The sequence below is a fragment of the Zingiber officinale genome, chromosome 8A (assembly GCF_018446385.1).
Source record: "Zingiber officinale cultivar Zhangliang chromosome 8A, Zo_v1.1, whole genome shotgun sequence".
NCBI classification, from domain to species: Eukaryota; Viridiplantae; Streptophyta; class Magnoliopsida; order Zingiberales; family Zingiberaceae; genus Zingiber; species Zingiber officinale.
The window spans coordinates 64855475-64867343 of NC_056000.1; the positions used below are offsets into that span (position 1 = coordinate 64855475).

The 11869-nt window shown below is 37.9% G+C and overlaps 1 protein-coding gene across 1 annotated transcript; it reads right to left on the reverse strand.

The window, feature by feature from the left end:
- Positions 1-1658: 1658 nt before the first annotated feature.
- LOC122009318 (uncharacterized zinc finger CCHC domain-containing protein At4g19190-like) lies at positions 1659-6774 on the reverse strand. The gene is made up of 7 exons (XM_042565430.1): positions 6440-6774; positions 6258-6320; positions 3913-4064; positions 3716-3826; positions 3363-3564; positions 2697-2811; positions 1659-2590 (listed from the first exon to the last, which is right to left on the reverse strand). Exons 1-7 carry the CDS (start codon positions 6662-6664, stop codon positions 2007-2009), a joined length of 1452 nt encoding a protein of 483 aa, XP_042421364.1. The 5' UTR covers positions 6665-6774; the 3' UTR covers positions 1659-2006.
- Between the last annotated feature and the right edge of the window lie 5095 nt (positions 6775-11869).

Genomic DNA, 11869 nt, shown 5'->3' on the forward strand with positions numbered 1-11869 from the left:
ACAATTCCCACTCATAAAAAATTTTGTTTCCATTCCCTACATGCAAAGTTTTATTTGCTTCAACTCCCTTATACAAATATTGTGACCTAATTGCCCCTAAGATTTTTTAGGTATAAAAAGTCCAAAAATGAATATAATTCCTCTTAAATTCAGCACTTTACATTAGAATCGAGTATATTTTCTATTAAATTGAACATATTTTTTTCCTGTTTTAATATAATTCCTCCTAAATTCAGCACCATGTAAACAGAAAATCTAGTATATTTTCTATCCAATTAAGTATCATTTAAAGAAAATCTAGTATATTTTCTATCCAATTGAGTATCATTTAAAGAAAAACCTAGTATATTCGAGTATTTTCTATTAAAATTACCCTTCATATTTTTTAGGTATAAATAGTCTAAAAATGAGTATAATTCCTATTAAATTCGACATTTTAAACTAGAATCGAGTATATTTTCTATTAAATTCAGTACGACTTTTTTCTATTTAATATAATTCCTCCTAAATTCAGTACCATTTGAAACAAATTTAGTATATTTTTCATCCAATTGAGTATCATTTAAAGAAAATCTAGTATATTTTACATTCAATTGAGTATCATTTAAAGAAAATTCAGTATATTTTTCATCCAATTGAGGTGGAAAAAATTCTACTCAATTTGATAGAAAATATACTAGATTCTAGTTTAATGTACTAATTTAAGAGTATTTATACTCATTTTTAGACTTTTTATACTTAAAATATCAGGGGCAATTAGGTAAGTATATTAGACTAGGGAGTGAAAAGAAAGATTTTTTTCATGGGGAGTGCATGCAAAGTTGTGTTTGCCAATGGGGACTGCATGCAAATTTTCTCAAAAACTTAGGGGGCATTTGGTTAAATGATGGGAATGATTATGGGTATGAGTTTGATAGTAGAGTGAAATGGGAATAGGAATGGAAATGAAACTCATCAAGTTATATGGGTTTGGTTGATTCCCATAAATATAGTAATCATTCCCAAAATATCATTCTCAAACCCATAATCCAAATACTATCTTTTACTATCATTTTATTTCCTTATTCTCAAATCTATCAATCAAACATCCCCTTATAATCGATCATTAAATAGTTAAAATATTTAGAAGGTGTTATAAATAGCGGTGAAGACAATAAAAAAAATTATTTTAAAGCCGACATGATTGGGGTTCGACGGCTGTGAGGAAGAAGTAAAGTTTAGTGCATGCCTTTTAAAAGAGATAAAAAAACATGAGAAAAAGAAATGATTTTTTAAAAGGAATATAATTAAATAAAAAAATGATTAATATTTTCCTGAAAGAGAGGAGCATGATCTTGCAAATGCAATTAAATAATAATAATAATAATAATAATAATAATAATAATAATAATAACGACGATCAGAATAAGAGCATCAGACTCTTCATCTAAAATTTAAAATCTAAAATCTAAAATAAAAATATTATTTTATAAAATTTAGATATCTATTTTGCACGTAAAAAAGTTAATGCATATATTTTTTTATATAAAATATAAAACTTTATTTTTTTATATAAAATATAAAACTTAAGATAAAAATTTAATTTAGAATAATTGATATAGATACTCTAAATCTAAATGCTTATTTTTTAAAAAAGTTTTATTATAGAAAAACAAACATTTTAAATAAAAAGCCTTCACACCCGAAACAAGTGCAAATAAAACATTGTCCGGAGTGAGTACACGCCATCCACCTGCTTCTATTTGACAATGACATGGCAAAAGTTGAAGTAATTGTTCTTTTAGACAGCCATTTTCAATGCATAGAACATTAAAATGGAATGGAACCTTTGCTAAGAGTCTGATGCGTTCATAGCTTCCCTCTAGACTGCTAAGCACAAGAACTTCACGAGAACATGGACAACAGGTCGAATTCGATATCAAGTTATCCTGATATGCTCAATATTTAGCCGACCAGCAAACTATGATCAGAATTTCAGATCCATTTGGTTTAATTGGCACAAGGATTCAGTCTGATTGGTATTCCATATCATCTTTCCGGCGACGATGATGATGTCTGTGGTTCCTGTGACAATGACGATGATGGTGATCAGAATCATAACTGTCCGATGTACTTGAGTTTGCACGATGTCTCTTCTTATGCTTGGATGCTGATTTCTGCCTCTTTTGGCTATCAGATTCAGTGTCAGATGACAACGAAGCTCGATGGCGATGCTGCTTCTTGTGCTTTCTGTCTGAATGCTGCCTCCTGCTTTCCCTACCGCCTTCTGAACCAGTTGCTGAACCTTGCACTTGATGTTTCTTTTTTTTGCTTGTCGGTGGTGGCCGCCTGCTATCCCTACGTGCTTCAGAGTCTGAAGATGAGGAAGAATCTGAAAGTTGGTCAGCAATCCTGCTCTTGGAGCCTCTCCTGCTTTCCTTCTTAACTTCAAAATCCGATGATAATGACGGGCCATCATCGTGCCAGTTCTTGCTTCTATTATGAGTTCCCGATGTTCGTTTCTTCTCTTTACTTTTTTGCTTGGGATGCTTTATAGATTTTCCAGCAGAGATGTTGGAAAGAAGTGAGGGGATGCCTTCGCCCAAAAATCCTGAAAAAAAAGGAAAGGAATGGCAGAATGTCAAGGAATTAACCAACAAAATTTGACACTCTCGTGCACACACACATATGAAAAACTAAAAAAGAAAAAACTATACCTCCGTACTCATCGAATATGTCCTCTGCTACTATCTGCTGATTAGGGTCATCTGGTCTGAAGCCACCCCTTGGGGGGCTCATGCCAGGTTTCTGCTTCAGTTCCCACTTCATAGGCTGAAGCAGATCACACATTGTTTAATTGATGCAAGAAGAATTGCACAGCATAAATATGAAATTAAGTTAGCTAAAAGCAATTTGAGCCCACACAAAGGTCACGGATCAATCTTTTGTGCGGAATATAGTTAACACAAGATAAGTTTAACTACTTGCAAATGAATAAAAGAAACAAATGTGTATGGTGGGCACATGTTCCTCTACCTGCCCGCATTATATCAACCTTCTGAAGCTTAATCATAACATAATTCAAAGCAATTCAGCGTGCAAGTGTAAGCATTATATTAATAAGAACAACACATTTATGGATTGCGTCAACCACCAAAGTTTCTTTAGTATGATTTCGAACTGTGGAATATCTTGGCTTAGTAATTACTGAAGACTATCCATACTAAACCTAGCAAATGGGGCAAATTGGTGGTTATGGTGCATTAAAGTGGATCACTATAGCTTATCTTCTCTGAAGAATAGAACAGTTTTAGTCTTTCAATGCTATTGTCTTTCATTTGGAAGATAAAAATAGAGAAAAATAAAGGAAATGTCATGCTTGCCTCACTAGAATCTGTCTGTGCCATTATAGCTGTAAGAGGATCATCCCTCTTTAATCGACTCTCTTCATTGGGCATTATGACATCTTTCAAGGGGCATTCACGATCTCCACTTTGGTGGCCAAAAGTTCCACATCTTACACATCTTACATTTCGAACTTCAACGGCAAATGGTTTTATTCTCACCGGCACACCAGTCTCCAGCCTGGAAGATCAAACGACACTACAATCGATCAGCATCAGCAGAGAAGATAGATCTGATCCGAATACAACACAAGCAGGTGGTCAATTAACACTAGGAAAGGAACATATTAAATGTAGCAATAACTCTACTCGACTCATGAAATAAAGTTTACCTAGGGGCATTTTTCAACACTTCAAATTCTTCTTCCGTCGGTAAAGATCGACCAAATACATCTTTTGGTCTTGGCTTCTTTTCTCGAACTGCCTTAGCTTTTGTATCAGGTCTACAATGAAAAGATATATTCAGCAGGCAATTTTGACAGTTTGGGTTTGAGATAAAGCATAAGGAAAAAATAACTTGAAGAATTACATTGTTGAGCTGTCTCCTTCTGTAGGATTCTGCTCTGTGTTAGTTTGACCCAACCTCTTCTGCTCGTCTGCAATTTCTGCAGCTTTGGCACTTTCAGGGTTATAACCAGGTGGTCTTACATACATAAAACTCACAGCTTTCATCATCTCCACCTGAAAATGTAATCGATTTGTTAGACATCATAAAGATATTCCAACAAGCTTTGGGAAAGGTACTACTCATCTGCAGTATAGCTTTAGAATATTTGAAAGTCTTAAAGAGCAAAGCTTTTTATCATCTTGCATTGTAGTAGAGAACCTTGGTGAACAAGTAGGGAGCCTAGTGGCCCTAGTCTTTAGATAGACATAAAATCATTGATTAATCATGATATGAGGATCCAGACAGTCCTCGCCTAAATATGATAGCCTAAGAATCATAGTATACTCAACTGCCAGAGTGCTTTAGAATAGTTTACACTCTTTAGTAAAAAAACAAACTTTTTTATTTTCTCACATGGTAGTGGGTGTTCAGATAACTAGCGAGGCTACTCTATGGAGAAAGAGTAATCTGAACCCTTCGATTAACTGTCAAGTGAGCTAGGACACAGACAATAGGACCTTATACATGTAAGCAGCTAAGACAATCCTCATTAACTTATAAATGAAAGCTTTGGTAATTATATTTGAATGGGAGAAAGCAAACAAAAGATAAACTTCAAAAAAAAATGACAAGAGATGGAATACAAGACAAATGAACAAGAATTAAAATCATACAGCAAACACCAAAAATGACATGCAGATAGACTGTCTAACAGAAGACCAGAATTAGAATACTGATCGTCCCTTATGAGTGAGTAAATAGCATGTTTTATATGTTGGTCGGCAATCAACTAAATCTGCAAGGAATTAAATAAATATGCCACCTAATTCATCACAGGATGACCTCATTTCATGTGCTCGTCAAAATGGGGAGCAAAAATGATTACTTGCCACTATGCGATACATCATAATCACTTGAGTTGCCAAAGTACAAAACTGCACCAATGTTACTATGCTAGTCACGAATTTGACCCATTTACACAGGCAGCAACAGACATTGAACAGCAAGTTAATAACGTTTTTCAGCACTAAATTGACTGATGTGATGAGTAATAGGCCAAGAGAAGCATAAAGCAAAGATAGGAAGAGAAAGAAGTATCACAAGAAAGGGACTGATACAAAAACAAGTTAACATCTTGAAGGTACCTTGTCAGACCTGCTTAGCTTGACTTAAATTTAAGAATATTCAGATTCATATTTTGGTATTTTTTTAACTAATTTAATTTTCAAAACATTCTGACATGTACTACAAGTATTTATTTAGGTGAAAATAAAGAATGAGAGAGCATACATATAAGTATTTGGAGCATCACATTTATCTATTGTCAGAATGATCTGAAACTTTTGCGATCATAATCATCATACTTTTGGTACTATAACGACTTAGTTGCAGTGTTTGAGTTTTTCTCTAAACTATAATGAAACAATTCTCTAGTAGTTGTGATGTAATGCATATGAGAGGTTCTCAGAAAAAAAAAAAAGTGTTCATCGTCAATTATTATTGATCCAATGTTTGCGTGTCAAGCTTTCTTTCTAAAGCTCCCCCTATCGAATAGACACCCAGAATTATTGCAAAATAAAATAAAAAAGACCAACTGCAAGATAGAGTTATCACAAAGGGAAGCGAGATTTTCAAACTGGTTCCCAAAGGCATAGCATTACTTTTTGAGTAGAAACCCAAGGATGCAAAGCTCTTCCATTATCTCTTGCATGAAACATCGTAAGCAGAAGCACTGAGAAACATCATTTTCTAGCTACAACAGCAAGCATTGAATCTCAACTATTTGTGGTTGCTTGCTCAAACAGCAAGATGCTGTCATTAATATATTTGGAAATTTCATACCATTCTAATTATGCAAAATTGAGTCCTCTTTTGTCTCTCGACTATGCTGCTCTTCACGCCCTTGATTATAATCAGTTCAACATGTATAACTATAAATCTATTTGGCTGTCTTCAATCATATGCATATCATCTTAATTTTTTTCCTCTTCCGACTACTAGAGGCACATCCAATGATGAACAAGACAGTAAGAGCAAGACAAGGTCAAGACATGACTTCTATTTTTCCATCATAATTTATTTTTCCATCATAGTTCTATCAATTCTTTCAGACTTCATATGAGGAAATAGTACAAGATCAACAAGGCAATGAATGCAAAACCAGATGAAGATATAAGACTGTTAATAAATTTCAGACTTTTTCAATTCATTCGTATCTTAATTGTGAAATTTCCATTAAGATTAATAGAGGAGTGAGGGTAGCTTACCTTTTCCTTTTCTTTCTGGGAAAAGAGGGCTGTTTGCCGGAAGAACTCTTGCTCCTGAGCAAACTGTAAAGAAGCAAAAAAACACCGATTGAAGTAAAACGCACAGAACCAATTCCTTACTGTGAAGACATATATATAAGGCCAGGGCGAAGACGGCGGAGCTTGTGGCTGCTTCTGCTTACCTCCCGGGCAACCTCCTCGGCGCGGCTAGCTCGGTTGGCGTTGGTCTGCTCGGCGATCCACTTGCGTCGCTGGTTGGGGTAGGAGAGGGGGTGCCACGGCTTCTGGTTGAGGTAAGAGTGGCTCCATGCCGTGCCCGACTTCGTCTTGTAGTCCACCTCTATCCCGCTCTCCGATGGCTTCTTCCCCAACCTCCCACTGCCACCGCCCGTAATGTCCTCGTCCATCTCGCTACGCCTCGCTCCTCCGTGCGAACTGAGCAAAATAGAAAACCCTAACTCGCCTAACCAATTCGCAGCACCAATTCGCAGCGGCAAGAAAGGGAAGCAAGGTGTCCCCGGGCAATTAGAAAATCCAAGGGGCCTTATCTCAAAATTACTACAATGTTCACTTAACCTCAGAATATTATGAAAATTTCAATTCATTCCCTGATGGAGAACTTAATCTAGACGTAGAACTCCACCCGTCCTATCGACAATGAGACACAGGGACACAAGAATCTGGGGACAGAGGATTTGATTTCCATTCCTGATGGAGAACTTAATCTAGACGTAGAGCTCCACCCGTCCGATCGATGATGAGACACAGGGGCACGAGAATATGGGGACAGAGGATTTGATTTCCATGGACAAGATCAAATCCTCTGTCCCTAGATTCCTGTATCCCTGTGTCCCATCATCAATCGGACGGGTTAAATCATATCTCAAGGATACAGTGCACATCACGAGATTATTTAACCCGTCCGATCGACGATGAGATACGGGGACACGAGAATCTGGGGACAGAGGATTTGATTTCCGTGGACGAGATCAAATCCTCTGTCCCCAGATTCCCGTGTCCCATCATCAATCGGATGGGCTAAATCATATCTCAAGGATACAGTGCACATCACGAGGTTATTTAACCTGTCCGATACGAGGACATGAGAATCTGGGGATATGATTTAACCCGTTCGATTGATGATGGGATACGGGAATATGGGGACAGAGGATTTGATCTCGTCCACGGAAATCAAATCCTCTGTCCCCATATTCCCGTGTCCCATCATCAATCGAACGGGTTAAATCATATCTCAAGGATATAGTGCACATCATGAGATTATTTAACCCGTTCGATCGACGATGAAATACGGAGACACGAGAATCTAGGGACAGAGAATTTGATTTCATCATGGACACCCTCAAACTCTTTCATTCAATATTATGTTAACGCTACGTTAAATGTAAAAAACCCTTATATGTTTTTCCACTATTAAAAAAAATATCTCAATAATTTTCTCATGGATTTCATATTTTTTTATTATATATTTTGTAACTCTCTTTCCTATTTTACCTTATATATATAATTACATTTTTTATAAAAAATTTATACAAATATTAAAAATTAATTAAAATTAAAGAAGAAAAAGGTGCAAATCCCCAGCCCGTGGGCAAGCGCTCACGGACGGCCCGGTCTGTTTTTGTTGGTTTGGTTCAGTCTAAACCAAACCAGTTCCGGTTCGGTCTGAACCAAACCAGAGTTTGGTTTTTGTTCCGTGCGTGAGGGGAGCGACGCGACACTGAGACACGTTTCCTCGCTAGCGAAGCAGTGCTTCGTACCTTCTCGGAGTGAATAAAAGGGGAGCAGCAGCGCCTCTATTACTCACTCAAGCCTTGAGCTCTCTCCTTCTTTCTCCCTTCTCTGTGCGATACATTCTGCACGGTTTTGCCTTTCTTCTCGTCGAGTTTTTCGCTGCTTTCTTGTCCTGAGGCTTAGTCATTCGGCGATCTGAGGTTGGGGGGTTCGAGCCGGAAATCCATAAACCGGGCGTCACGTACGTGATTATCGCGCGCAACAAGGGGGTGCAAATCCCCAGCCCGTGGGCAAGCGCTCACGGGCGGCCCGGTCTGTTTTTGCTGGTTTGGTTCAGTCTAAACCAAACCAGTTCCGGTTCGGTATGAACCAAACCAGAGTTTGGTTTTTGTTCCGTGCGTGAGGGGAGCGACGCGACACTGAGACACGTTTCCTCGCTAGCGAAGCAGTGCTTCGTACCTTCTCGAAGTGAATAAAAGGGGAGCAGCAGCGCCTCTATTACTCACTCAAGCCTTGAGCTCTCTCCTTCTTTCTCCCTTCTCTGTGCGATACATTCTGCACGGTTTTGCCTTTCTTCTCGTCGAGTTCTTCGCTGCTTTCTTGTCCTGAGGCTTAGTCATTCGGCGATCTGAGGTTGGGTTCGAGTGTCGCGTCCGTTTTGGAGTGCACCTACGGACGAGACGAGCGGTTGTCGGATCTTGGGGGAGTTTTTGCCGGAGAGCCTTTGCACCGAGAGACGGCAATAAATTCTCTAAGGACAGTCGGCGTGCCGACGCTTCAACCGGATAACTATATTCTAAACCCGACTCCTTTATTTATCAGTCTATTGCATGCTATTTTTTGTGCAAATATAATACTGCTTTTATTGCTTTATTTACAACATTCTTAGAGAATTTATTGCTTGTATCAATAGACATGATGAATGATAGGGTAATAGGATCTGATGAGGCTAGTGCTAGACCCGAGAAATTTTACGGGCAAAACTTCAGACGTTGGCAACAACGGATGAAATTTTGGCTTACTACCCTAGGGCTATTCTCCGTTATAGAAACAGACCCTCCTTCACCTACTGAAGAGGAACCTGCCCGTAGTGCTGCCTTAGAGAGGTTTAAGCAAAGGGATTATCTCTGCCATGGGAGAATCATGTCTGTCCTCTCAGACGCACTATTTGATGTATACTGTTCAACTTCTTCAGCTAAAGAGCTGTGGAAATCTTTGGATAAAAAATATAACTCCGAAGATTCTGGTTTAGAAAAGTATACTGTGGCAAAATTCCTGAACTTCAAAATGGTTGAAGGCAAATCTGTGGTTGAGCAGACACATGAATTCCAAGTTCAAATTCATGGTCTTGCTGAAGGAGATATGCCATTACCTGAAAAATTTCAGGTCTTGTCTATCATCGAAAAATTACCTCCGAGTTGGGAAGATTTTGGCATGACTCTTAAACATCGGAGAGGTAAAATCTCTCTAGAAGATTTGATGATTGCCTTAAATATCGAAGAAGAACATCGGAAGCAACATAAAAATGATGATACAAGAATGTCTATGGATTTTATTCCAAAGGCAAATGTAGTAGTCTCATCTGACAAGAAGAAATTCAAAAATCAGAAAATGAAGAACAAGATGAAACTCAACCCAAAGGTTCAAAAGAAAACTGGAACTAAACCTAAGCCTTGCTGGGCATGTGAACAGGTTGGACATTATGCCAAATTCTCCCCTAAGCGAAAGGACAAGAACCAAAGCAATACGTCCAACACCAAGGCACAAGTAAATGTCGTGACTGCTAGTGATGACACCAGCGATAGGTTTGTTACCTTCAAACCCGAACTAAACTTGATCTATCAACCCAATGAATGGTTAGTTGATACAGGTGCTAATGTACACTGTTGTGCTGATCGATCTGCCTTCCTTACTTATCAGGTAATTGAAGGCACTTCCGTGACCATGGGGAACCATTCTGCAACCAGGGTATTTGGGATAGGACAAGTTGACCTGAGTTCACCTCTGGAAAAGTCCTGTCACTGCATGAGGTGCATCATGTTCCAGCGGTCCGTCGGAATTTGATTAGCGGATCAAAGTTAGTTCGTGCTGGTTATGAGTTGAACTTCAAATGTAATAAAGTTGTAATATTACATTTAGGAACCTTTATTGGAAAAGGTTACCTTAATGAAGGTTTATTTAAACTCAATGTAGAAAATGCTACTTTAAATAAAACTTCTAATATTGGTTGTTCATATAACATTGAGTCTTATGATATGTGGCATGACAGATTAGGACATGTCAATTTTAATACCGTAAAACGGATGATGAATCTTGACATGATCCCTAAGCATGCTATAAATGATAAGAAAAAATGTGAAATTTGTGTGCAATATAAACAACCCCGTAAACCCTTCAAATCAGTTGATAGAAATTCTGATATTTTAGAATTGATTCATACTGACTGTTGTGAGTTTAACGGTATAATAACGAGAGACCATAAAAGGTATTTCATTACCTTCATTGATGACCACTCTCGTTATTGTTATGTTTATTTGCTAAAAACCAAGGATGAAGCTTTAGATAAATTTATGATTTTTAAATCTGAAGCTGAGAATCAAACCGATAAAACTATTAAGAGGTTAAGGTCTGATAAGGGTGGAGAATTTACCTCGAACCTGTTTCAAAAATTTTGTCAAGATACAGGTATAATCCATGAGGTAACTGCTCCATATAGTCCTCAATCCAACGGTATAGCAGAACGGAAAAATCGAACCCTTGAAGATATGATTAATTCCATGTTAGGCAGTTCTGGGTTATCCAACTTTATGTGGGGGGAGGCTCTATACACTGCATGTCATGTGCTAAATAGAGTCCCAATGAAGTCAAGGGATAAAACTCCATATGAGCTTTGGAAAGGCCGAAGGACAAGTTTGAAATACCTTAAAGTGTGGGGGTGCCTGGCAAAGGTACTAGTACCTGAACACAGAAGGAAAAGCCTTGGTCCAAAGACCGTAGATGGTATCTTCTTAGGTTATGCTCAAAATAGTGTTGCATATAGGTTCCTGATTATTAAATCAGAAATTCCTGGAATAGATGCAAATACTATTGTAGAACTTCGCGATGCTACATTTTTTGAGGATATATTTCCTATGAAGACGAGAACACCTCAATCTAATATTTCTACTAGAAATGAGCCTTCTTCCATGGAGGTCCCATTATCCGTAGTGGGTACACCTTCCTCAAGTCACTCTAGACTAGATGAATCTAGTGAGTATACAGAACCGAGAAGGAGCAAGAGGCAACGTGTGTCTACGGATTTAGGCCAGGACTTTATCACCTATAATATAGAAGGTGACCCTGTGACATATAGAGATGCTATGGCTTCTCCTGAAGCTAAGCACTGGAAAGAGGCCATTAAAAGTGAAATGGACTTTATTATTTCTAATGTCACTTGGGAGTTGGTAGATTTACCTCCTGGGTGTACCACTATAGGATGTAAATGGGTGTTTAAGAGAAAACTAAAGCCTGATGGGTCAGTAGATAAATTCAAAGCCCGCCTAGTTGCTAAGAGATTCAAAGAAAAAGAAGTGATTGACTATTTTGACACTTATTCTCCTGTTACCAGAATTACTACAATTTGAGTGTTAATCGCATTAGCATCCATATATCATCTTGAGGTCCATCAAATGGATGTCAAAACGGCATTCCTAAATGGAGATTTAGAAGAAGAGATATATATGGATCAGCCTGAGGGATATGTAGTCTCTGGAAATGAGAATAAAGTCTGTAGGTTAGTCAAATCTCTTTATGGTTTGAAGCAAGCCCCAAAGCAGTGGTACGAAAAATTTGATAGAGCTATGCTATCGTTTGGCTTTGAA